General features: G+C 43.4%; 1 protein-coding gene across 2 annotated transcripts in view; it reads right to left on the bottom strand.

Moving 5' to 3' along the window:
• The window catches only part of aco1 (aconitase 1, soluble), a 62,075-nt gene that overhangs the window by 22,255 nt on the left and 15,149 nt on the right, over positions 1-24,671 (bottom strand). For both annotated transcript variants that reach the window (XM_072517348.1, XM_072517349.1), the window contains 8 exons: positions 24,369-24,506; positions 17,535-17,604; positions 16,093-16,276; positions 10,032-10,171; positions 9,615-9,786; positions 7,185-7,285; positions 5,366-5,482; positions 3,815-3,974 (listed from right to left, as the gene is read on the bottom strand). In XM_072517348.1, coding sequence (XP_072373449.1) covers positions 3,815-3,974; positions 5,366-5,482; positions 7,185-7,285; positions 9,615-9,786; positions 10,032-10,171; positions 16,093-16,276; positions 17,535-17,604; positions 24,369-24,506 — 1,082 coding nt within the window. The remainder of the gene's footprint in view (positions 1-3,814; positions 3,975-5,365; positions 5,483-7,184; positions 7,286-9,614; positions 9,787-10,031; positions 10,172-16,092; positions 16,277-17,534; positions 17,605-24,368; positions 24,507-24,671) is intronic.

Here is a 24,671-nt window from a genome sequence, read left to right on the forward strand (position 1 = left end):
CATATTGTGATTGCTCCTTCCGAGAGGATCCCCAACTATGAGATCATGAATCAATCCTGTCTCATTACACAGGACCAGATCTAGGACCGCTTGTTCCCTCGTAGGTTCCATTACATACTGTTCTAGGAAACTATCGCGGATACATTCTATAAACTCCTCCTCAAGGCTGCCTTGACCGGCCTGGTTAAACCAATCGACATGTAGATTAAAATGCCCCATGATAACTGGTATACCATTTCTACATGCATCAGTTATTTCTTTGTTTATTGCCTGCCCCACCATAATGTTACTATTTGGTGGCCCATAGACTACTCCTATCAGTGACTTTTTTGCCTTACTATTCCTGATTTCCACCCAAATGGATTCAACCTTATCCTCCATAGCACCGATGTCATCCCTTACTATTGCCCGGATGTCATCCTTAAATAACAGAGCTACACCACCTCCCTTACCATCCACTCTGTCCTTCCGAATAGTTTGATACCCTTCGATATTTAACTCCCAGTCGTGACCATCCTTTAACCATGTTTCAGTAATGGCCACTAAATCATAGTCATTCACGATGATTTGCGCCATCAACTCATTTACTTTATCCCGAATACTACGAGCATTCAGGTAAAGTACACTTATGATGGCTTTTTTACCTCCGTTTTGAATCTTAACACCTCGATCAGTAACCTCTCCTAAGTTATATTTCCTCTTAACTTTTCTCCTAATTTTCCTCGTCGTTGAACCCATATCTTCATGTCACAATCTGCCGCGTCGCTTACCATTAATGTTTTTACTTCCCGTTTTATTCCTTTTAGTATTACTGGGCCTATTCACTGAGCTCCCCTCAGTCACAGTACCTTGTACTGTTGCCCTTTTTGATTTTTGACTATGGCTTCTCTGCCTTACACTTTCCCCCTTACTGCCTTTTGTTTCTGTCCCTGTTTTACTACCTTCCAACTTCCTGCATCGGTTCCCAGCCCCCTGCCACATTAGTTTAAACCCTCCCCAACAGCTCTAGCAAACAACCCCCCAGGACATCGGTTCCAGTCCTGCCCAGGTGCAGACCGTCCGGTTTGTACTGGTCCCACCTCCCCCAGAACCGGTTCCAATTCCCCAGGAATTTGAATCCCTCCCTCTTGCACCATCTCTCGAGCCACGCATTCATCCTGTCTATCCTGACATTCCTACTCTGACTAGCTCGTGGCACTGGTAGCAATCCTGAGATTTCTACCTTTGAGGTCCTATTTTTTAGTTTAACTCCTAACTCCCTGAATTCAGCTTGGAGGACCTCATCACGTTTTTTACCTATATCGTTGGTGCCTATGTGCACCACCACAGCTGGTTGTTCACCCTACCCCCCCAGAATGTCCTGCAGCCGCTCAGAGACATCCTTGACCCTTGCACCAGGGAGGCAACGTACCATCCTGGAGTCTCGATTGCGTCCGCAGAACCGCCTATCTATTCCCCTTACGATTGAGTCCCTATCACTATAGCCCTGTCATTCTTCTTCTTGCCCAGCTGCGCAGCAGAGCCAGCCACGGTGCCATGAACCTCGCTGCTGCTGCCTTCCCCTGGTGAGCCATCTCCCTCAACAGTATCCAAAGCGGTATATCTGTCTTGCAGGGAGATGACCGCAGGGGACACCTGCACTGCCTTCCTACTCTTGCTCTGTCTTTTGGTCACCCATTTTCTATCTCCCTCAGTAACTTTCACCTGCGGTGTGACCAACTCGCTAAACGTGCTATCCACGACGTCCTCAGCATCGCGGATGCTCCAAAGTGAGTCCATCTGGAAGTGCTCTAACAGGAGCTGCAACTAAACACACTTCTTGCACGCGAAGGAGCCAGGGACTGTGGACATGTCCCTGGGCTCCCACATCGCACACGAGGAGCGTGACACGGGTCTGGGATCTCCTGCCATGTCTTAAACCTTAGGTAAACTTATACAACTACAATTCCAAAAAATTATAGAAAAAATAAATAAATTAGACAATGAAAAGAAAAATTACTTACCAGGGATATAAAGCACCCCCCCCCCAAAAAACTTTGAATTCCTACCTAGATTCAAATTCCCAAACTCACTCTTGGTTGTGTCTCACTCTGGCTGTGTATTCTCTGGCTCACTGGGAGAACTCACTGGGCGTGAGTTACAAATTGCTGTTTTTAAATTGGCCTGAGTTGACTCCCCTCCCCCACCTGCTTTTTAGATCAAAGTAGATTAAAGTGACTGACACTTATAGTTCCAACACTTCCTTACCTTTCTACGCTATTCCTTTAGCTAGAAATGCTCTCTTTGCTGTACCTGCATGCTAGTTTTCTGTGACTCATGAACAAGGACCCCCAGAACCTTCTACACCGGAGCATCCCGAAGACTCTCCCCATTTAGATAAGCTGCCGTCCCATTTTTCCGACCAAAATGCATGATGTAAAATGCATTTCAGAACATAACTGCTGCCCCCATTAGTTTGTACAACAGGCACTGGTAATGCTTCTATTCCTCTAAACACATCTAATGTTCTTTTACTTTCTCCATTATCATCACCACCCCCCCCCCCCCCCCCCCACCCCACTCCCTTTTGTAATTTAATCATTGCAACCGCCCAAGCTATCGAAGACCTTCCATCTTTCCTTCCCAGCCTCTGTACTTACTAAAAATATTTTGCATCTGGAACATTTATCAGTGCTGACCGGAAAGATTAATTGTTTTTCTCTCTCTCTCCAGACGCTACCTGACCCGATGAGCATTTTCTGCTTTTACTTCAGATTTCCAGTATCTGCAGTATTTTGCTTGATTTATATTACAGGGAAACTGCAAAATAAGTTAACGGGGATAGAAGAAAGGTTCATTTGAATTGAACCCGGGAGCTCAGTGCATCCACATAAATGAGGGTGGGGAAAGTGGCCTGGTCCAAGGTCTTGAGCGGCACAGTAGTTATAGCACTGTCGCTTCACAGCACCAGGGTCCCAGGTTTGATTCCCGGCTTGGGTCACTGTCTCTATAGAGTCTGCACGTTCTCCGTGTCTGTGTGGGTTTCCTCCGGCTGCTCCGGTTTCCTCCCACAAGTCCCAAAAGATGTGCTTGTTAGGTGAATTGGACATTCTGAATTCTCCCTCGGTGTACCTGAACAGGCGCCGGAAAGTGGCGACTAGGGGATTTTCACGGTAACTTTATTGCAGTATTAATGTAAGCCTACTTGTGACAATAATAAGGATTATTATTATTGAGCAGCCCCGTCAATGGGTGCTCATCCGATTTCCTCTACCTTTCAGTGAGAAACTGCCTCGTCTTTTTAGCACTGCCCAGTAGTCAAGATTAGTGATTTGGCTTGTGAAGAACGATGGGTGCAAGCTTGCATTCTACCACTTATCCCAACAAACAAGAGAGATTTTAAAAACACACAGGTGTGGTCAGACACCAGCGAAGTAAGTTATTTCCTGACCATAATTCATCAAGGTTGTATGACTTGGATGAACTGAAGAAGGAGGTTAACACACAGAAGTCACTCCCCACTAATGTCATCTGGCTTTACGTCAAGAATTCACACGCAACCTCTAACGTTCTCTCAACAGCACAAACTGAACTGTAATCAGCCTAAGACTGTCCTATTTACAGCATATTAGGCTTTCTGCCACCTTGAAACAGTTTGGCATATGAATAACACACAAGCCATGGCACAATCAACCTGCCCTCATAAAATGACAATGCTTCTTTGAACAAGGGCACAGGAAATCCTACCAACATTTTCACGATCAAAACTCGACAAGAGAAACCAAATTTCAGGCACATGTAGGGAGGTAGCCGTGTGTGACAGTAGGCAACGTACCTGCTCCTAACATCACCGATGGATTGCTGGTGTTTGTACAGCTGGTGATGGCAGCAATTACCACTGAACCATGGCGTAGCTCATAATCCTGCTCATTGTATTTAAACTTCACTTTGTCATCTTGACGAACTGACGGAATCTGAAATCCTTTAAATCCTTGCTAAAAGTGGCAAAGTGTGAGAGAGAGAGAGAAATCTTCAGACATTGGAAATTTGCTTTCAATATTTAATCCACCATCTTTGATTATCTGACATTTATTACAATTCCACGGGTTAAACGTTGGGACGCATAGAGAAAGCATTTGCAATATAAAACCCTCCTCGTTGTGTCTCTCCTCGTTTGTCTGAAGTGCTTCAAGGAAACCAATGGAGATCTTTCTTGGATGTAACCTTCATTCCTCGCACTGCTTTGATCCTTCACTTTGGTTCCTCCCATTCTACAAGGAGGCATTCCACTGATTCTCCTAAAAGTATGATAGATTGCCGTCCAGGTACTAATGTGCACCTACCACAACCAACAAAATTTAGCATGGGCCTCGCATAAATATTGAAATAAGGGACAATGGTTATTTTAGGATGGGGCTTAATTAACAAGTAGGGTTTAGGAATCTTCACAATACTTTCTAAGTGGAATGTAAAGATTCGACTGAAGTTGGCAACCCATTTCCTTTTTAAATATAGCCACATAAATACAATTATTCAGAGGCCAGAGTGTTTTGGATGGCAGGGACTCGCCTCTCATCATCTGAAGAGATTTCCGCCAACTCAAGAGCACCCTGCAGACATTTCACACGAGGATGACTGCAGAGTGGCTGCAGGTGGGCCTGCCACCCCTCACTCAGGAGGAAGTCCCGCTTTAGTGAGCTGCCAGCCGATCTCTACAGTCCCTGTCACAACAATGCTGCAGTGGACCGCAGAAGAAATGCAGAAGGACTATGGACCAAGTCTGGGCACCCGAGATCCAGGCAGGTTCGAAGGATCCAAGGGCGAGGAGAGTAGGAAACCCTCTACTACACCCCCCCCCCCCCAAATCCTCCTACCTACTCCCCTACAAAACTGTAGGTTGTTGTTGTATATGTTATTCCAGGTTAAAGTCCAACAGGTTTGTTTCGAATCACTAGTTTTCGGAGCACTGCTCCTTCCTCAGGTGAATGAAGAGGTGGGTTCCAGAAGCACATATATAGACAAAGTCAAAGGTGCAAGACGATACTTTGAATGAGAGTCTTTGCAGATAATGAAGTCTTTACAGGTGCACACGGAGCAACTGGAGAGAGGGATAATCACAGGTTTAAAAAGGTGCCAGGACAGTTGGTAGGTGCTGTGCTCTGAAAGCTAGTGATTCGAAACAAACCTGTTGGACTTTAACCTGGTGTTGTAAGACTTCTTACTGTGCTCAACCCAGTCCAACGCCGATATCTCCACATCATGTATATGTTATTGTTCTTGTTTATACACGTTTGTAATAAAATACATTTTAAAAACTCCTCAAACAAGATGCCCAACGTAAAACTTTCGTCCTTTTGCATTCCCAGTAGCAGACATGTAAGCTCACCTTTGTGCTCAAACAACTTTCAAAGTCTTGCTTCATATTGGACACGGCCACTTTGTCCTGAGGTCGCTTGGGACCGCTGCAGCATGAAACCACAGTGCTGAGATCCAGTTCCACAACCTACACCAAACAAAAGATTTCAGTTTTGAGAAAACACAAAGACATAATGTACTACATAAAATCAGCACATCTGAACTCAAAACATTTATTCTTTTTTAAAAATTAGCTGGGCGGTGGAAAGCAAATTTAAGTATTCCAATATTAGAAAAGCTTTTTCACATTTACCAATATCCTCTGCTCTTTAAGTACACACAGCGGCATAACTAAAGGAATCTATTTACTTCTCAATGTATCTGTGATGGTATATACATATATTTAATGAAATTAACATATTTCTTTTTTTTTTTGTTTAATTAAGGGGGAATTTAACATGGCCAATCTACCTACCTTGCACATCTTTTGGGTTGTGGGGGCGAAACCCACGCAGACACGGGGAGAATGTGCAAATTCCACACGGACAGTGACCCTGAGCCGGGATCGAACCTGGGACTTTGGCGCCGTGAGGCAGCAGGGCTAACCCACTGCGCCACCATGCTGTCCTAAATTAACATATTTCATCCGAGCAAAGGAATCCTTTCATAGACCATTTATTTCAGATGAACGCTAAAGAGAATTATAACCTGTCAGTCAATTTTTAGAAAGCTGCTTTACTGTGAATTGTATGCATTGTTACTGTGGAAAGGAACATTTTCCATTTTATGTCCAAACATTAAAGCTCTCACAGAAGCAGATTTTTTTTTAAAACACACCCCATGGTCCTGAAGTAGAACTTCCCCCAAAGAGGATAATTTCATTGTAAGATACTGAACGGATATCAGTAAAGTCTATGCTTTTGGCTGATCTCACTATAATTGGGAGTTTAGGTGGAGGCCAAGGCACCCATTCCTGATCACGCTCTACCTTGTCCCTGCTACTGACAGAATGGAGGGGCTGTGAAAGGTAAGGCACATCTATAGCATCCGACCCCCGACAGGTTTGCTAATTCTGCCTGGACTTGAACATAAGAAGCACTGCTTATGTCAGTGCTGCCCATGGACGAGTCATACGGACTAGAAAGGTTACCTCTGTTTCTCTCTCCACAGATCACCATCCTGACTTGAAGGATATCGCTGTTCCTTCACTGTCGCTGGGTCAAAATCCCGGAACTCCCTCCCTGACAGCACTGTGGGTGTACCTACACCACATGGACTGCAGCGGCTCAAGGCGGTGGCTCACCACTGCCACCTTCTCGAGGTCAATTAGGGATGGGCAATGAATGCTGGCCTAGCCAGCGAAGCCCACATTGCTTGAATGAATAATAAAAATGATGCTGCCCAGCCCTGCTGTGTTTTCCCAGGATTTTCTGTTTATATGGATCTGTTCGTCAGCAAGCGTCGCTGCCTAGAGGAGCAGCAGACTGTTTCCAGTAGCTAAGACATTCACTCCTCCACCCTCATCCCTATAGACTCCTCATTCTCAAAAGTACTTCACTAACTGTGAAGCACTTTGAGGCACATTGGAAGTCATGACACGCACCATATAAAAGTAAGTTCCTTCTTTCCAAACCTGTAGCTTATTTCCAAAGCCTGCATCACCTCAACTCCCATCTCGCCCACCCGATTCAGACATCAACTTGAATTAGGTGGCAATGTTGTAAACATAGACTCAAATACTTACAACTACTGTCCTTTATTTAAAAAAAAAAAAAAACAGCTTACAGTTTGGCATTACAAGGTCTCCCAGCACCGCGAGATTTTACCTGGACACACAGGTATCATCTCACCTGAGTAAACTCGGGATCCTGCGACGGATCACTGAAATTTCTGAACATTCCAACAGCGGTGAGATATCTTTCAATGTAGTTCAGCTTATTTTCCTCTCGGCCTTAAACAAGGAACAGCAAGAGCACGGTAAACGGCTGTTGTTTTCTTGAAACAGAGAATGTCTTTCATCGATTAAAAGAGATGTTGGTATCAAAACACAAAAGATGAATGTGGCTTCAGTAAACAAACAAGTTCTGCAACTAAAATCTATATATAGTTAGCCTGCAAGTGCAAAGACAAACTGTCAAATACTCCCATTGTAGTTGACATGTCTGTGGTTAAATACCTTCACTAATGCATGGTCACTTAAGGTTTCCCCATGGCCATCTACATTTTTGAATTTGGAAAAAAAAAAAAGAGATTGCAATTTGCCCACATTCAGGCTGCATTGAGCCACAAACCTTTCTTGTGGCTGCAGGGTTTCCAGCTAACCTGTTCCCAAGCCTCTGCGACAAAGCTACCAAGGAACGCAAACATAGGAACACAATGATCCCATCCAATTTCCCTAACAGGAATCGAGAAGTGAAGGGAAGATGGAATTATTCTGCAGTGTAAAATCAAATCCACCATCTTCTAAATCAACCAACGGTGCACCAGACCTTCACCATGACAAGCGGCAGGACAACCCACCCCCGTGCTTCCCGGCAGCAGAGGCAGCCGGCCATTGGCTGGCGGTGAGCTTTTCCAATCCCGCCGAAGTCTGCGGCGTTCTTCCCCAGCCACACCGCGGTCAACCCCGCCATGTGGGGGTTCCGTGCTGGAACCCACTGGCGGAAGGAAAATTCAGCCCAAGGTGTTTTAATCTTCAATTACGGGCTTCTGAAATATATTTCCGACAGCACGCCACAAGAGACATCTGTCCAGTGCTCTGGGGCAATATCCATCCCTCTAACAACGTTCCAAAAACAGATTGTTTTTCCATTTCTCTCGCTGTGGTTTGTGGGAGCTTGCTGTACACAAATGGGTAGCCCAGTTTCCTTAGATTTACCATGGTGACCAAACTTCCAACGCACTTCATTGCCTGTAAGGTGCTTCAGGGCATCCAGAGATTGTGAAAAGGGCAATAAAAAAGTTATGTCCATTGTTTTCCCACAATCCATGCTTTTTGTTTTGAAACAGAGCTCCAGAACAGAACTTTATAAATCTGGAGAGTTCAAGCTACAGTCCACGGGCGATCGGAACGTAGAGGCACAGTTAGTTGGCTCATCAGGCCACAGAAACCCGCTCTATTGGTGTTTGTATTTCCTACTCCACTAGTTCTTCACTGGTTACATTTCCTGGGAAATTATCAATGGGCTGGTCTTCCCTCTACCTCCAGGTAAATTTTCATGAAGTGTGCAAATTAGAGACTCAAAGTTTGCACAAATGTTCCATTAAACTCCTCCCAAAATAGATGAGTGCGATCGGGAAAACACTATGATCCGACTGTGCTGCCTGGAAAGAGTGTTGGAAGCAGGTGTAGTAGATAAAGTTCAAAAGGGAATGGAATAAATGCTTGAAGAGGAGAAAATTCACAGGCGCTGTAGGGAAAGGATTGGGCCTATGGGACTATCTAGACAGTTATTGTGAAGATTTGATTTGATTTATTGTCACATGTATTAGTGTACAGTGAAAAGTGTTGTTTCTTGCATGCTGTACAGACAACGCATACCGGACATAGGGAAGGGAGGAGTGACTACAGAATGTAATGTTACAGTCAGAACTGGGATGTGGAGAAAAGATCAACTTAATATGAGGGAGGTCCATTCAAAAGTCTGATGGCTGCAGGGAAGAAGCCGTTCCTGAGTCGGTTGGTACGTGACCTCAAACTTTTGTGTCTTTTTCCTGACCGAAGAAGGTGGAAGAGTGTATGTCCAGGGTGCGTGGGGTCCTTAATTATGCTGGTTGCCTTTCCAAGGCAGCGGGAATTATAGAGAGTCAATGGATGGGAGGCTGGTTTGCGTGATGGACTGGGCTACATTCACGACCTTTTGTAGTTTCCTGCGGTCTTGGGCAGAGCAGGAACCATACCACAATGTGATACAACCAGAAAGAATGCTTTCAATGGTGCATCCGTAAAAGTTGGTGAGAGTCGTAGCTGACATGCCAAATTTAACATTGTTAGAGAGTTTAAAAGAGTTAGAATGACGTTTTAGAAGCATAGAACGAGAGTAAAAGATAGAATTAGAAGGTATGCTGAGCATAGCTTGCAAGAAGTTGCCTCGCTCCGACGCCATCTTGGAAAAAATTGGGCAAGCAGAGGCACAATGGGCTCAATGGCCTCCCTCTGTACATTCTATGGATTGGTACACATCAGCGGCAGGGGTACCTTCTCTATTAAAGTACGGCTATATGGAAAAATATCCAGATTACTCCAGTGAGCATTTTAAAATTAGTTTCCACATACATACCAGTTTGTTCCAGGTATTTCATGCTTATCTTATCGACAGGAAAGAAAGCTGCTGTTGCCCCGTACTCAGGACACATGTTGGAAATGGTTGCGCGATCAGCGATAGATAGTCGCACCACACCTGGACCGAAGAATTCAACAAATTTTCCCACAACCCCAACCTGGCGAAGATGCTTCAAAGGAAATAAAAATTGTTTCACTAAATAAGCTTCGTTAACAATTTCTTAATTGCTCTCAAATTGGAGTGAAGAACTAGATTTAGAATTTATAGAGGTTAAAAAAATATATAAACACTTTCAATTAATTTTATAAATATATAATGCAAACTAGTTGAATTCTGACATTAGTTCAAAATCCTTATATACCAAACAGCAACTTGAGGATACTTAGCAAATCTTCAAGGATGCTGTGTACTTACCTTTGTGATTGTGAGGACTATATCTGTTGACGTTACCAAGGAGTTTGGGGTTCCTACCAACTTATAGCCAACTACCTCTGGAAGAACCATGCTGATGGGCTGACCCAACATCACTGCCTCAGCCTCAATGCCACCCACACCTGCAAAGGAAGCAGCATTCGCACCATCAATGACGTCCCCGATGTCGTGGGTTCAAGCTCCACTCCAGAAAACTAAGCACAAAAATCCAGGCTTATATTCCCAGTACAGAACCAACAGGGTGCTGCACTGTCAGACGTGTCATCTTTCAGGTAAGACATTAAACTGAGGCACCATTTGTCACCTCAGGTGGACATCAGATTCCCCATGGCCCTCTTTTGAAGAGCAGCAGAGGAGATCACCCTCTTGCCCAGCTCAATAGTTAGCCCTTAAGCAAAACCTACAAAAGAATATCTTGCGTTCTAAGAAACTGTGAGATTTCCCACACTATTCCAAAGTTCCAGCTGCTAGTACTATCATTGGGGGCCACTGAAGAACATACATGGCTTGTCCAAGTAATTTCCATCTCAGGACTCATTGAGGTTGATAACCCGCTCTTGAAGCGAGGATCTTGCTTAAAAGGTAGGAGATTGTGGGATTTTCTCTTTCTCCTCACCCTGAGAAAGACGAAAATGGGGCTGCTACTGTGCACTCCTCGAGCTTTTCTGTTGTTTTTTTAAAAATCTAGATTTACATGCCACTAAACAATGTAAGTCTTTAAGATTAAAAGTACAACTGTCCAAACAGACAAGCAATTACCACTCCCCCAACTGGTTGAGTTAAGTAAGAATGTCTTCAGAATGTTTGGTACAAAGCTCAAACAACTGTTTAACAACTGGGTTTGACCTGTAAGACTCAACTACAACACAACAGAAATCAAGACAGTGACATAAATTAGAGGGTAACAGTAAAAATGCACAAAACAATGGGGCAGCACGGTGGCACAGTGGCTAGCACTGCTGCCTCATAGTTCCAGGTTCACGGGTTCAATTCTGGCCTTGGGTGACTCTCTGTGGAGTTTGCACTTTCTCCTCGTGTCTGCGTGAGTTTCCTCCAACAGTCCAAAAATATGCAGGTTAGGTGGATTGGCCATGTTAAATTGCCCCTTGGTTGGCCATGTTAAATTGCTTAACATCCGAGGCCCAAAACACTCATTCCAGGTTAAGTAGCGTTTCACTTGCATCTCTTCCAATTTGGTCTACTGCATTCGCTGCTCCCAATGTGGTCTCCTCTATATCAGAGAGACCAAACGCAGACTGGGTGGTCGCTTTGCTGAGCATCTTCGGTCTGTGCGCATTCAGGACCCTGACTTTCCTGTTGCTTGCCATTTTAACAGAAGACCCTGCTCCCATGTCCACATGTCTGTCCATGGCCGGCTGCAATGTTCCAGTGAAGCTCAACGCAAACTGGAGGAACATCTCATCTTCCGGTTAGGCACGCTACAGCCTTCCGGTCTCAACATCGAATTCAACAACTTCAGATGATCAGCTCTATCCCACCTTTGTTTTCATTCCATTTCATTTCAACTGTCTCTTACCATTTCTTTCTTTCTTAATATATATTTAACCCCCCCCCCCCCGCACATCTTGTCCACTTCTCCTTACCCCTTCGCTTCTCCCTTCCCTTCCCTTCCCCCCACTTCTCCATCTGTCACAGTTTAGCCTCTGATGTTAATTTCTCTGCCGTTTGGCCTCTCACACCTTTTTTTCTCTCTGGGGACTGCCATTAGCACTCTTTCCCCTTGGTTTCTGTGGCTATTAGCACCCCATTTCCCTGGGTTTCTGTGGCTATGACTCATCTTTCATTCTCACTCCACAGTATGAATATTTCTCACTTTCTCGGTCTGTTAGCTTTGACAAAGAGTCATTGGACTCGAAACGTTCGCTCTTTTCTCTCCCTACAGATGCTGCCAGGCCTGCTGAGATTTTCCAGCATTTTCTTTCATTTCAGATTCCAGCATTCACAGTAATTTGCTTTTATTAAATTGCCCCTTAGTGTCCAAAAGGTTAGATGGGGTTACCGGGATAGGGTGGAAGCGTAGGCTTAAGTAGGGTGCTCTTTCCAAGGGCTGGGGCAGACTCGATGGGTCGAATGGCCTCCTTCTGCACTGTAAATTCTATGATATTTATGAACTGCCGTTTCCGGAGTAACTTTTTTTTGTCAGTGGTACTTTGGCATTGTCTTCCCCTTTCAGGGACAGAGCGAGGAGGCAGGCCTCACATCTACCTCTGCCGGAACGGGAATTGAACCGTTGCCGCTATTCTGAACCACACGGTAGCCATCAAGTCAACTGAATTAACTGGCCCTGGATTGGGGGTGTGCCTGTCAGAAATATTTCCAGAGTGTGCAATAAAATTAGGAAGGTTAGATCAGGGTGGTTAACAAAACAAAGTGATTTAGAATGACAAGACTTGAAAGTGGGCAATCAGAAGTAGAAGACACTCAGGTCCCCAGGAGCACATAATAGAAAAGCATTGGTATGCAACCACGGTGTTCTACCCAGTAAAATTAATGCACAGAAAAGGGTGTGTCACGGCACACGATTTCCTGATATTACCCAAGCAGGCAAGGACCCTCATAGCAAGTGGAAAATATATTTCATGGCCACTGTCATGGGAGTTTCCCTTTAAGAAAGGTTTTGTCCTATCACATGGCTTCAGTGATGTCATTGTGTGGGTGGAGCTGGGCTGTGGCTCTGAGTTTTTACTTTCGCTTTGAGTTTTTTGGACTGGTTTGAACTGCACAGGTTGAAAGAAGTGTTTATCGTCATTTTAAAAGCTGTTTCCAGACTGCTTGGTAACTTAAAAGAGATAATTGCTTTCTGGAAGGAATTGAAATCTGCTGTTTGAAAAGGGGAACAGAGTATCAATAACAAGTCTTATACCAGTGAGAATGCAGTGTGCTGGGCCACGCCTTTAAAAAGGGGTTTCTGGTTTTACTTGGATTTTGTCATTGAATTGGAACAGTTAAGGGGGAATTCATTAACGGTTATACATAGATTACTGTAGCTGTGTGGGGTCTTTGTGTTTGTAATTGATAAAAGTTCTTTGTGTGTGTGTTTATACAAAATGTTAACTAAATTCTTAGAATAAAGCTTTTTTTAAATTAAAAGCACCTAAGAAGTCCTTGAATAACACCTGAAAGGAAGGCTCTTGTGCTCATCTCAGTTAAATTCAACAAACAGTTAAAGGTCAGGTGAACTCCATAATATACTTTGGTGCTTTGTTAAACCCTGGCCCATAACACCACGTACAGGCTCATCGCTTTATTCTACAGGATGATTGGTAGTTACGCACAGTTCCAAAAACCTATGCACAAACAAACCAGCAACTCTTGAATGGAGCCTGTATTTTGGTACCAAGGAACTGACCGAAGCACTTGCGATTTTAATCAAACAACACATGCTCGTACATCGAAACTGAATACGACACCAGGAATCAAGCATACGGTATATTCTTTAAGCTAGTGTAAAAACCTGGTCACGGGCAGCACGGTGGCGCAGTGGTTAGCACTGCTGCCTCACGGCGCCAAGATCCCAGGTTCGATCCCGGCTCTGGGTCACTGTCCGTGTGGAGTTTGCACATTCTCCCCGTCTGCGTGGGTTTCACCCCCACAACCCAAAGATGTGCAGATTAGGTGGGTTGGCCACTCTAAATTGCGCCTTAATTGGAAAAAATGAATTGGGTACTCAATTTTTTTTAATAAAACCTTTTGATTTGATTTATTGTCACATGTATTGGTATACAGTGAAATGTATTATTTCTTGCATGCTGTACAAACAATGCATACTGTACATAGGGAAGGAATGAGAGACTGCAGAATATAATGTTACAGTTATAGCAAGGTGTAGAGAAAAGATCAACTTAATACGAGATAGGTCCATTCAAAAGTCTGATGGCAGTAGGGAAGAAGCTGTTCTTGAGTCGGTTGGTACGTGACCTCAAACTTTGGTATCTTTTTCCTGACGGAAGGTGGAAGAGAGTATGTCCGGGGTGCGTGGGGTCCTTAATTATGCTGGCTGCCTTGCCATGACATTTGCATGCTTGCACATGGAAGTTTCATTGTCACAGGTTTTAGGTTTACTCGCCTCATAAGCTGTCTACCCCTCTTTCATTCAGGTGTTTACCTGTATCGAGTATTTACTTATTTTTTAAAACTTGGAATTTTACAGCATAGGAACAGATTTGGCCCAACGAGACAGTGCTGGCGTTAATGCGCCACACAAACCTCTTCTAACATTATTTTATCTATGTCTCGTTCCCACACACGCGTATCAAGCTTCCCCATAAATGCATCGATGCTATTCTTTTCAACAATCGCCATTTTCATGGCAGCTTTAATATAGTGACGCCCAAGTTTACAGACGTATCATCAAACAAAATTTGTGACGGAGCCACATGAAGAGCTGCTAGGATAGGGGAAGGAGGTAGGTTTTTAAGGAGCATCTTAAAGCATGAGTTAGCGGTAGAGATGCAGTGAAGTTTAGGGAAGAAATTCCAAAGCTTAGGGACTGAAGACACGGATGCCAATAATGGGGTGAAGAAAATCAGGAATAACCTGCAAATGCAACATTAGTACCCCCACCTCTGTGATCTGAACTGGTGTTATATTTCTCCTACTTGCCTTAGTGAACAGTGGTCTGATGCACATTAAGTTGCTTTAGTTTACAGACACCAGGAGCATGAACAGCTGCAAATAAACTGGTTTTACTTTACTCAAACTTCAGTTATTTCCTTAATAGATGCAAAAATGTTAATGAACCACGTACTCATTCAGTCAGCTGCTTATTTGGCATAGTTTTGGTCCCCTTATCTGAGGGGATGTAGTTGGAGGCAGTTCAGAGGAGGTTCACTAGATTGATTCCAGAGATGAGGGGGTTTGTCATATGAACAGAGATTGAGCAGTTTAGGCCGATACTCTCTAGAGTTTAGAAGAATGAGAGATCTAATTGAGATCTATAAGACGATAAACGTTATTGGCCAAGTAGACGTAGAGCGGATGTTTCTTCTTGTGGAGCAATCTAGAACCAGACGTCATGGTTTTAGGACAAGGGGTAACAGGTTTAAAACAGAGCTGAGGAAAAATTACTTCTCTCAAAGGGTCGTGAATTTGTGGATTCGCTATCCCAGAGTGCAGTGGATGCTGAGACAGAATAAATTTAAGGTGGAGATGGACAGATTTTTAATTAGCAATGGGTTGAAGGGTTATGGAGAACGTGCGGGAAAGTGGAGTTGAGGCCGAGATGAGATCAGCCCGGACCGTATTGAATAGTGCTGCAGGCTCAAGGGGCTGAATTGCCTAATCCTGCTCCTAGTTCTTATATTCTTGCTCTTTCTGGACAACTGCTCCCAGCAAGAACTGAACAGCACCTTTGCTTCCAACTCCAGCTCTTTCAAAACTGCTTGCCTGTCAATATGTCCCCTTTCATCCTTCTCTTTTTGTTCCCATGTAAAGTTGTAGGGCTGTCGATAAACTGGCTACCTCCCTAATCTGAATGTCTCAGAAGACATCCCAATGAACAGGTCATCCCCAAGGGTGAATGCTCACTGCAACATCTAACCAAACTCAAGCTCAAATGCATTGTCTGGATCCTAATCTAAATTTTCCAGCTCTCCTATTCTGTAAATGTAACCTCAAGAGCTATATTTAACTGAATAGTCGCACTTTTAAGTAACTGCGTACACCTGGATCCTCCCATGAATCCTAAAAGATCGAGTCACAGAGTTTTACAGCATAGAAAGATGTCCTTCGGCACATCGTGTCCGGGCCAGCCATCAGATGACAGGGTTACTTAACATTCTTTGGGATTATTCTCTGTAAAACTACTTCAAGACATTTAATGTAAATGGTTTTGAACAGTGACTGATGAACGTTGTTTAAAATACTCCAATATTCAGATTTGGTGAAAATTTTAAACTTACTTTTTATTCAACACTAAATCTGATCAGCTGTTAGACGAACATGGAGACTTTCCTAGAAGAACAATAAAGTTGAATCCCAATAATAATCCTTCAATGAGACTATTGTCCAGCAAGTTTCTTACCCCAGCCAAGCACGCCAAGGCCATCGATCATCGTTGTGTGGGAATCCGTACCCACAAGACTGTCGGGGTAGTAGTATCCATCCTGATCAAACACCACTCGTGCTAAATATTCCAAATTCACCTGGTGGATGATTCCTGAGCCAGGAGGAATAATCCTCATATTTCGAAAAGCTTTAGAGCCCCACTTTAGAGGGAAAATAAATGTGAAAAATGTTTTTATATTTAACTCAGCAAATATGCTCAAGAGCTAAATAAAAGCTTACAATCCTTATCCCTTTAAATTCACTGCTGCTATTAAGTTCTCCTGTTGGGTACGGTATGCGTTAGAGATTCAAATCACTGTGTACTCAAGTATTGTTTTATTGGTATTTCCTTTCTGTAGTTATCATCTCCTGCTGGGGCTCACTGCTACACATGCCTGTCCTTAAGAGCATTGACACAGTTTGGGCAAGCCATTTGACTGCAAAGGCATCACAGCAGCACCCAATTCTTTCCTCGGTGATAACCACACATGCATTCTCAATGTAAGCTGTTAGATAGCAGGAATTTAAAGTGGTTAGCACTGCTGCCTCACAGAGCCAGGGACCCGGGTTCAATTCCGGCCACAGGTGATTGTGTGTATAGTTTGCACTTTCTCCCAGTGTCTGCGTGGGTTCCCTCCGGGAGCTCCGGTTTCCTCCCACAATCCAAAGATGTGCAGGTTAGGCGGATTGGCCATGCTCAATTGCCCTTTAATGTCGAAAAGATTAAGTAGGGTTATGGGGATCAATTGGGAGCGTGGGCCTAGGTAGGGCGTTCTTTCCAAGAATCGGTGCAGACTCGATGGGCCGAATGGCCTCCTTCTGCACTGTAGGGGTTCTATTCAATCAATTGCATCAGATTTTCTCTCCCGCACTCCCAGCACAGAGGCAGCCCAAGGCAATTTTGGCCTCTTGAATATCAAATTGGCTGAGATTAGCCAAATCAAAAGACTAGGAACTGAGTCAAGCACTTCCTGGCTTGTGAAGTTCAACTACATGTCACTGGTCAAGCTACTGTGTGGACAGGACTGTATATTGTAATACGACTTTATCAAATATCAGTATTGACCATCTAACTCAAATGCAGGGAAGCAGGAAGGAAATTCTAATATCTAGTAATCTGGAGATTATCAAAAATTTCTACGGTGGTCTTTTCCCAAGCTTTTACATTCTGATGTAAACACACTTAAGCACAGTTCATGAGATTGTGTGTTATTTATGCTCACCCTCCCCTCCCACCGTGGGTGGAACTGGAAGAGTTTCAGGATTCCAGTTCTCTCCCCTCCCCTTTGTGGGAAATCTTTATATTTCAGTTCAGAAGGTCAAGACCGTAACTCACTGGATCCTTCTTCCCCAGCACATCAAACAGTAAACGTGTAATTTATTGCGGAAGTTGACGAAGCCACACACAAAATATCATACCTTCAAAAATTCAAATCTTTCTTTGTTTCTTTCAAATTCAATCTCTTGGTTTTTTTGCAAGCTGTCCGGCCTGGAGAGGGAGGGAGAGAGAGAGAGAGAGAGAGAGAGAGAGAGAGAGAGAGAGAGAGAGAGAGAGAGAGAGAGAGAGAGAGAGAGAGAGAGAGAGAGAGAGAGGAGAGGGAGAGGGAGAGGGAGAGAGAGAGAGAGAGAGAGAGAGAGAGAGGGAGGGAGGGGAGGGAGAGAGAGAGAGAGAGAGAGAGAGAGAGAGAGAGACAGAGAGAGAGAGAGAGAGAGACAGAGAGAGAGAGAGAGAACAAAATCAGAACTAGATGAGGTTCAGCAACAAATCATTCGTCACATAACTTTAGAATGAGCGCAGCACCCAAATCTATCCAATAACATTGCCAAGTGGGGGCGAAGGAAGTATTTACTGCAATAGTTTGAAGGGTGCGCGAAACGGTCACCATTCATTGCTGGAAGATTGCCTTCTATCTGGCTTTACATCACAACAATGAAGATGAAAGATCGATTCCATCCACAGCACTCAGCCCGAGTGCAGCACAATCTAAAACACTCAATTTGGAGAGCCTCGATATATTTTTTATTCCTTATTAAACGGAAGCATATCGAGAGAAAACAGTATTGTGACATTCCAAAAAATGCAGGTTATTAAAGTCCAATGTGTTGTGCAGTTTCACACCATGAACCTCCAGCAACAACCCGCTGGGGTTTTAATAAATCTGTGTCACCACGTGGATCATAATGTACTGAACTTATCGGGGCCGGTTTCGCTCAGTTGGCTGGAGCAAAGGCCAGCAGCGTGCGATCGATTCCTGTATCGGCAGAGGTGATTCTCAAACTTGCCCCTCGCCTGAGGTGTGGTGACCCTCAGGTTAAATCACCACCAGTCAGCTCTCCCCCTCAAAAGGGGAAAACAGCCTACGGTAATTTACAAATTAAAATTATGAAAGCTTAAAGGATTAAATTGCCAGGACAAGTTGCTAGATTAGGCCTGTATTTTTTGAATGCAGAAGATTGAGCTTTATGATTAAAGGATTTGATAGGCTCGATCGGGCAGACAGAGAGAAATTGGCCGGACATCTGCAGCTGTTGCGACTCACTTTTTCCGCAGGCAGCATATCCCCGCCCACGGGATCCCGGCAGCGTGGGGTGACATCAATGGGAAATCCCATTGATAAGCGGCAGAACTGAATCCCGCCGCCAGCGAGTGACATGCCGCTAAGAATCCAGCCCACTATTTCCTCTGGTGGGGACTGTCCAGAACACGAGAGCATGTCCTTAAAAACAGAGCCTGGCCGTTTACTTGCAATAGGAGAAGCACTTATTTGTACAAAGGGTCGTGGAAATCTAGAACACTTTCCCCCCAAAAAGTCTTCTGAGGCCAGAGGGCAATGGAAAATTTCAAAATGGAGATTGGTAAGATTATCACTTATGGGTACTACGGGTTTCAGAACGAAGGAACGTAGATAGAAGTTAAATCAAGAGACCATATCGTAACTGACCGATTGGCAGGACAGGCGCGAGGAGTTGAACTGTTCTTAAATGGTCAACTGAAGCTACAAAAATGTAATGCAGTAGAAGTGTGCACAGCTCACGAGAAAAGTGTGCCCTCAAGTGCTTGATATCAGAAAACAAATTCCATAGGTTACTGCATGCCTCTCCTGCAACTTACACCTCGAGGGAACATGCAGATGACTGGAAAGGAGCGCTCCCAAAATTAAATGCCATTCGCAAAATCACTTAATCTCCAGAGAACCAATGGTTTTGGAAAACCAGATTTTTGTGAGCCTTGAAATATGATGTTAGATTACCTGCTCCCTCCTCCAGCCCTCCGAGTAAACAAACCAGTGAGTAGGTCCACCAGCTTGTATACGCAATGTTAACTCATGCAACGATACAAGTATACTAAGTGTACGGAACCAGCTTTGCTTAAATTGCAGACCATCTCCATTTCTAAAAGTACTGCAATATAGGTTTTTATGGGTATAATTTACTGTGAGCAGAACCAAGTACTAAAATAAAAATAAAGTTTCTTTCCCCCTCGCCTGATATGGACGGCACGGTAGCAGTGGTTAACACTTTTGCTTCACAGCGCCAGGGTCCTTGGTTCGATTCCCGGCTTTGGTCACTGTCTGTGCAGAGTTTGCACGTTTTTCCCTTGTCTGTGTGGGTTTCCTCCGGGTGCTCCGGTTTCTCCCACAAGTCCCGAAAGACGTGCTGTTAGGTGAATTGGACATTCTGAATTCTCCCTCTGTGTACCCGAACAGGTGCCAGAATGTGGCGACTAGGGGATTTTCACAGTAACTTCATTACAGTGTTGATGTAAGCCTACCGGTGACAATAATAAACATTATATTTCCTGGGTTCCTGCTGATCTAGCTCAGTCTCACTGTGAAATCTCTATCATAAGTGGGAACCTTATTTGATGATCTTGGACTTGTGCCGCTAAACCTGAGCTGCACGTGTACTGTCGGGATGCGGGATGGTGCAGCTAAACTATCGCCAGCTTTTGATGGTTTTATCTTCAAACATAATTCCATCCTCTTCCTCTTTTGTCGCATGCAACGGCCTTTGATCCTTCACAGAACATAGCATGTGGATGTAAACAGAAAAAGACCTTTGTCCACAAGCCCATTTTATGAGGTTTTTAAAACAATGTTTAGCAGTTCGTATTAGCACATCAAAATCTAGGATTCAAAAGAATCTGCATAATTACCACATCACAAGAATTGGTCCTTCAATAGGTCCCCAAACCGGCAAGGGTCCTATTGTGTACACACCGCCTGAAAACTACGTGCAAACACTAACGTATTTCAAATATCAGAGAAAGAAAACTTTGATTTCAGAAAGATGCAACATACATCTATTCAAACAAGCTCTCTGACTAGCCGTGTTCAATTTAGCCCATCAGTAGCATTCTGTAATTAATTATATGCATTATCCCATTTTTCCACTTCCCTAAGAAGCCATTTGTACTTCCAGACATCGAAGTGAGCCCGTTATCTGAAAGGAAAGCTAGCAAGTGCATAGATCAAGTCCAAATTTTAAAAAAAACAAGTCACGTAAATCCAAACTAAAACCACTATAAATAGATTAATGGTTTTCGGAAACTAGCCACATTTACATGAACACAAACAGATGGCCTTTTTTGAAAATAAAGAAAACAAACAGCACGGTTAGAGGAGGACAAGCACTCAATTAATCTTCAATAAAGAGGTACGGCACTGGACTTCTTTTAGAAATAGGCGCTAACTCTCTGGTGACCGCCAGTACAGAACCGTGTCAGATCAACGCACAACTTGAGCAAAAGTGCCTCAAGAATCAAGACATTTCTTGCATGGATTATAAGTGCAGCAAATAATTAGCTGCTCCTCAGAAAAGGGCATTTTCACTGCTTCTGGACCTTCTTATGCAAATCTGTGACACTCAGTCAGAAACTAATGTTACACACAGTAAATTTAAGTTGATTAATTGCTGCAAGATGTAATGTCATAACACATTACATGCCTTGAAAGTATTCAACAGTTGTTTCCTATGCCAATTCCTAAGCACGACGCCTAGATTTCAATTAAATGTAAAGTCAACTATATGCAGGTAATTTGTATGCAATTGAGTCTATGTACAATTGAGTTACAAAACCATTATATAATTGCTGTCATTTATTAAGTAACTTAAAAGACAACACTACATCAGAAATTTTAAAAGCTCATCTCAAACCGAAAGAAAGTAATTATTTTCCGCTGGCCTTTCATCATTTTACATCCACAGCGGAATCCTGCTCTATGCATTCAGGACACGCAAAGTACAACTTGTAACAGCATCAGAGCAAGGAAGAAGAAAGGAGCGGAGACATGCTCGGCAACAGCATCCACGTATCACCTTGGTAACAAGAACCATTTTCAAAAAGATCAGAACACTGCCTGTTTGAATTAGATTTAACTGTTTGCTGACTCATCACCATGACTTCAATAAATATGGGTTCAAGTAATATTAGTGCAGTACATCAGAAATAGGAGCTGGGGTAAGCAATTTCCCCTCAAGACCATTCCGCCATTCACATCATGGCTTTGCTTCTACATCAACTTCATCTTCCTGTTCTATCCCATTATTTATCGATTCCCCGAGTGCCCAAGAACCTATTGATCTCTGTCTTGAATACACTCAACGAGTGAACATCCCCCCAGGGTAGAAAATTCCAAAGATTAGGAACCCCAAGTGAAGAAATTTCTAATCAGTTCTAAATGGTCAGCCCCTTACCCCGAGACTATGACTCCCGGTTCTCGACTCTCCGGCCAGGGGAGGGAACAGCCACTCTCTCTACCCCGTTAAACCCTCAAGTAGGCAAGATCATTTAAAAATCTTGAACCTATTCACACTGTGCACAGCTTGGCTTCCTGTTGGTCCCGTATTAACTTATTTCCTGTCAATATAATTTCCAATGTCCATATTTATGTTTCAACTTTTTACGGCCTAACCACAAAGCCTAGCTGGTGCGTGGCTCATACTCAGTCTGTGAACACACGTGGGGAGGCCCACTTGTCAAATTTGTAGAGCCTACAATCATCACTTTGGATTTTCATCTGCCATACATTTTGGCCATTTCTTCAGGGCAGTTTCTCATTTTACATTAAAATTTGATATATTTGTCCCTCGGTTTGGAATTCATCAACCTTACCCTTGCTCTCCACCGTTACATGCAATATAAAATAATCAGATTTTACACTCTCTCTCATTCCATCCACCCATCCCGTCTCAACATTTCACTTTCTGGTCACTGTTTCCAAACCCAAGAATGATCACCTTGGTTAGACTCACTGAAAGCACCTTCAGTCAGCAGCACCATCAGCTTAGAAAGGCATTCTCAGGGCAGCACGGTGGCGCAGTGGTAGCACTGCAGTCTCACGGCGCCGAGGTCCCAGGTTCGATCCCGGCTCTGGGTCACTGTCCGTGTGGAGTTTGCACATTCTCCCCATGTTTGCGTGAGTTTCGCCCCTACAACCCAAAGATGTGCAAGGTAGGTGGATTGAACATGCTACATTACCCCTTAATTGGAAAAAATGAATTGGGTACGCTAAATTTTTTTTTTTAAAAAAAGGCATTCTCCACTGCTTTAGAAATGTTGGGGAACACAATGTTTAGTGAGAGGGAGGAACTGAAGGAAACCAGTATTAGTAGGGAAATGGTGTTGGGGAAATTGATGTGATTGAAGGCCAAAAAGTCTCCAGGGCCTGATACATCCCAGAGTACTTACGGAAGTGGTTCTGGATATGGTAGATGCAATGGTGGTCATCTTCCAAGATTCTATAGACTACGGAATGGTTCCTATGGATAGGAAGGTAGCTAATGTAACCCCGCTCTTTAAAAAGGGAGAGAGTAAACAGGGAATTATAGACTTGTCAACCTGACATCAGTAGTGGGGAAAATCTTAAGAGTCTTAAAAGATTTAATAGCAGAGCACTTGAAAATGATTACAGGTGTGATTTCCCGGCCACAATTGTCCACCGGGATTATCCAGTCTTGCCGAAAATCAATGTCTGGCCCGCCACAACCCTCACGGCGGGGCCAGAAAATCCTGGTCTACATTTATTAAAAATATCGTGTCAGAAATGCTCTGGGAGGCCAACCTGCCAGAATAATTTACAAATGAAAAAGGATACAGCTGCGTTAAGACAGGCTTTGTGGCAGAAAAGGGTGCAATTAAGATGTTGTAAAAGTGATACCATCATTCTTTCAAGCCATGCTTATGTTTACAAAGACAGACCTAATGGGATTTTGTTATGATTTCTGGAGATTTCCTGGGGACTAGATACGATTAAACACAATTGTCTCTAAGTAAGTAGGCCATGGGCTTTGAGTGGAATAAAGATTATGCAAGTAGTGGGAGGAGCCACTAAAAACAGGCAGTTTTTAGTTTAGTTTCTGGAAACTGTGAGCTGAACACCAACCTTTGCAGAAAGCTGTCAGATTCAGCATTAATCTGACAGACAAGGATCTGCAAGCTGGTTACTGAAAGGATCTCCCTCCCTCTTCAAGCAATCGTTCAAATAATTTTCATCTGTAGAACAGCACGTAATCCTGTGTTTGCTAACTTTATTTAAAAGTGTTTTTTGACCTGTGATGGGTTTTGCTTGATTGGAGATAGAGAAGGTATCAGTTAGAAGCTCAAGTGTTTCCTTTTATTGTTAAGCATCGTCTAATTGGTAATTGTAAGTTCAGGCAGTTCATATCTGTGCTAATAATATAGTTTGTTTTTAATATACCATATCCCTATTTGTGCGTGAAATCACTCCTGGAGCAAAATATCCATTCCTCATAGTTTTACAAATTATAAAAACAAGTGATTGGGATTCCTGTCCGGTATCTTTCCCCACAGTTTTAGTTTTACAAATTATAAAAACAAGTGATTGGGATTCCTGTCCGGTATCTTTCCCCACAGTTTTACAAATTGAAGAATTGTTAGTGTTTCTCGACTGGATTCCGAATATAAATGGGGGTCTGGTCTGGTTCTATAACAATGCACAGTTCAAAACATTTATGTGCCCTTATCAGAAAGAGTTCTACAAAAAGAAAAATCACACAAATGGCAATATTTATGGTAATGTAATCAAATGAATCATATTAACACCAATGTGTGGTGCTTTTAATCAAAATGATAACAACCCAGATAAAATTAGACAATTAAAATCACATTCGCCCACTTGGCAGCATTAAAGTACAAAACCTGTCCTGCTTTTTGAAGGTTAATTCAAAATCCTTTATAAACCGGGAACACTCTGGAACAGGTGATACGAGAATTTTATCATTGCAACTTACCACCTATTGAAATCCACTTGGATGGAGTGATCTATAACTAGGTCTGCAGGACAAATTGGATTGATCTTCTCCGGATCTCCCCCCAGTTTTTTCACAGCATCTCGCATCGCGGCAAAATCTACCACAGCCGGCACACCACTGCAGACAAAGTGAATAATCACAGGGGTCAAGTTATTTTCCCAGAACTTGCTTGTTGCTCAAAGGGTTGGGAACCTTGGAAATTCTGTACAGCAGAGAGCTGTGGATGCATTTGAGTCAGAGATCAGCTATGGGGACAGTGCAGAAAGGTAGATGATCAACCAT

Source organism: Scyliorhinus torazame, chromosome 9 (genome assembly GCF_047496885.1).
Source record: "Scyliorhinus torazame isolate Kashiwa2021f chromosome 9, sScyTor2.1, whole genome shotgun sequence".
NCBI lineage: Eukaryota > Metazoa > Chordata > Chondrichthyes > Carcharhiniformes > Scyliorhinidae > Scyliorhinus > Scyliorhinus torazame.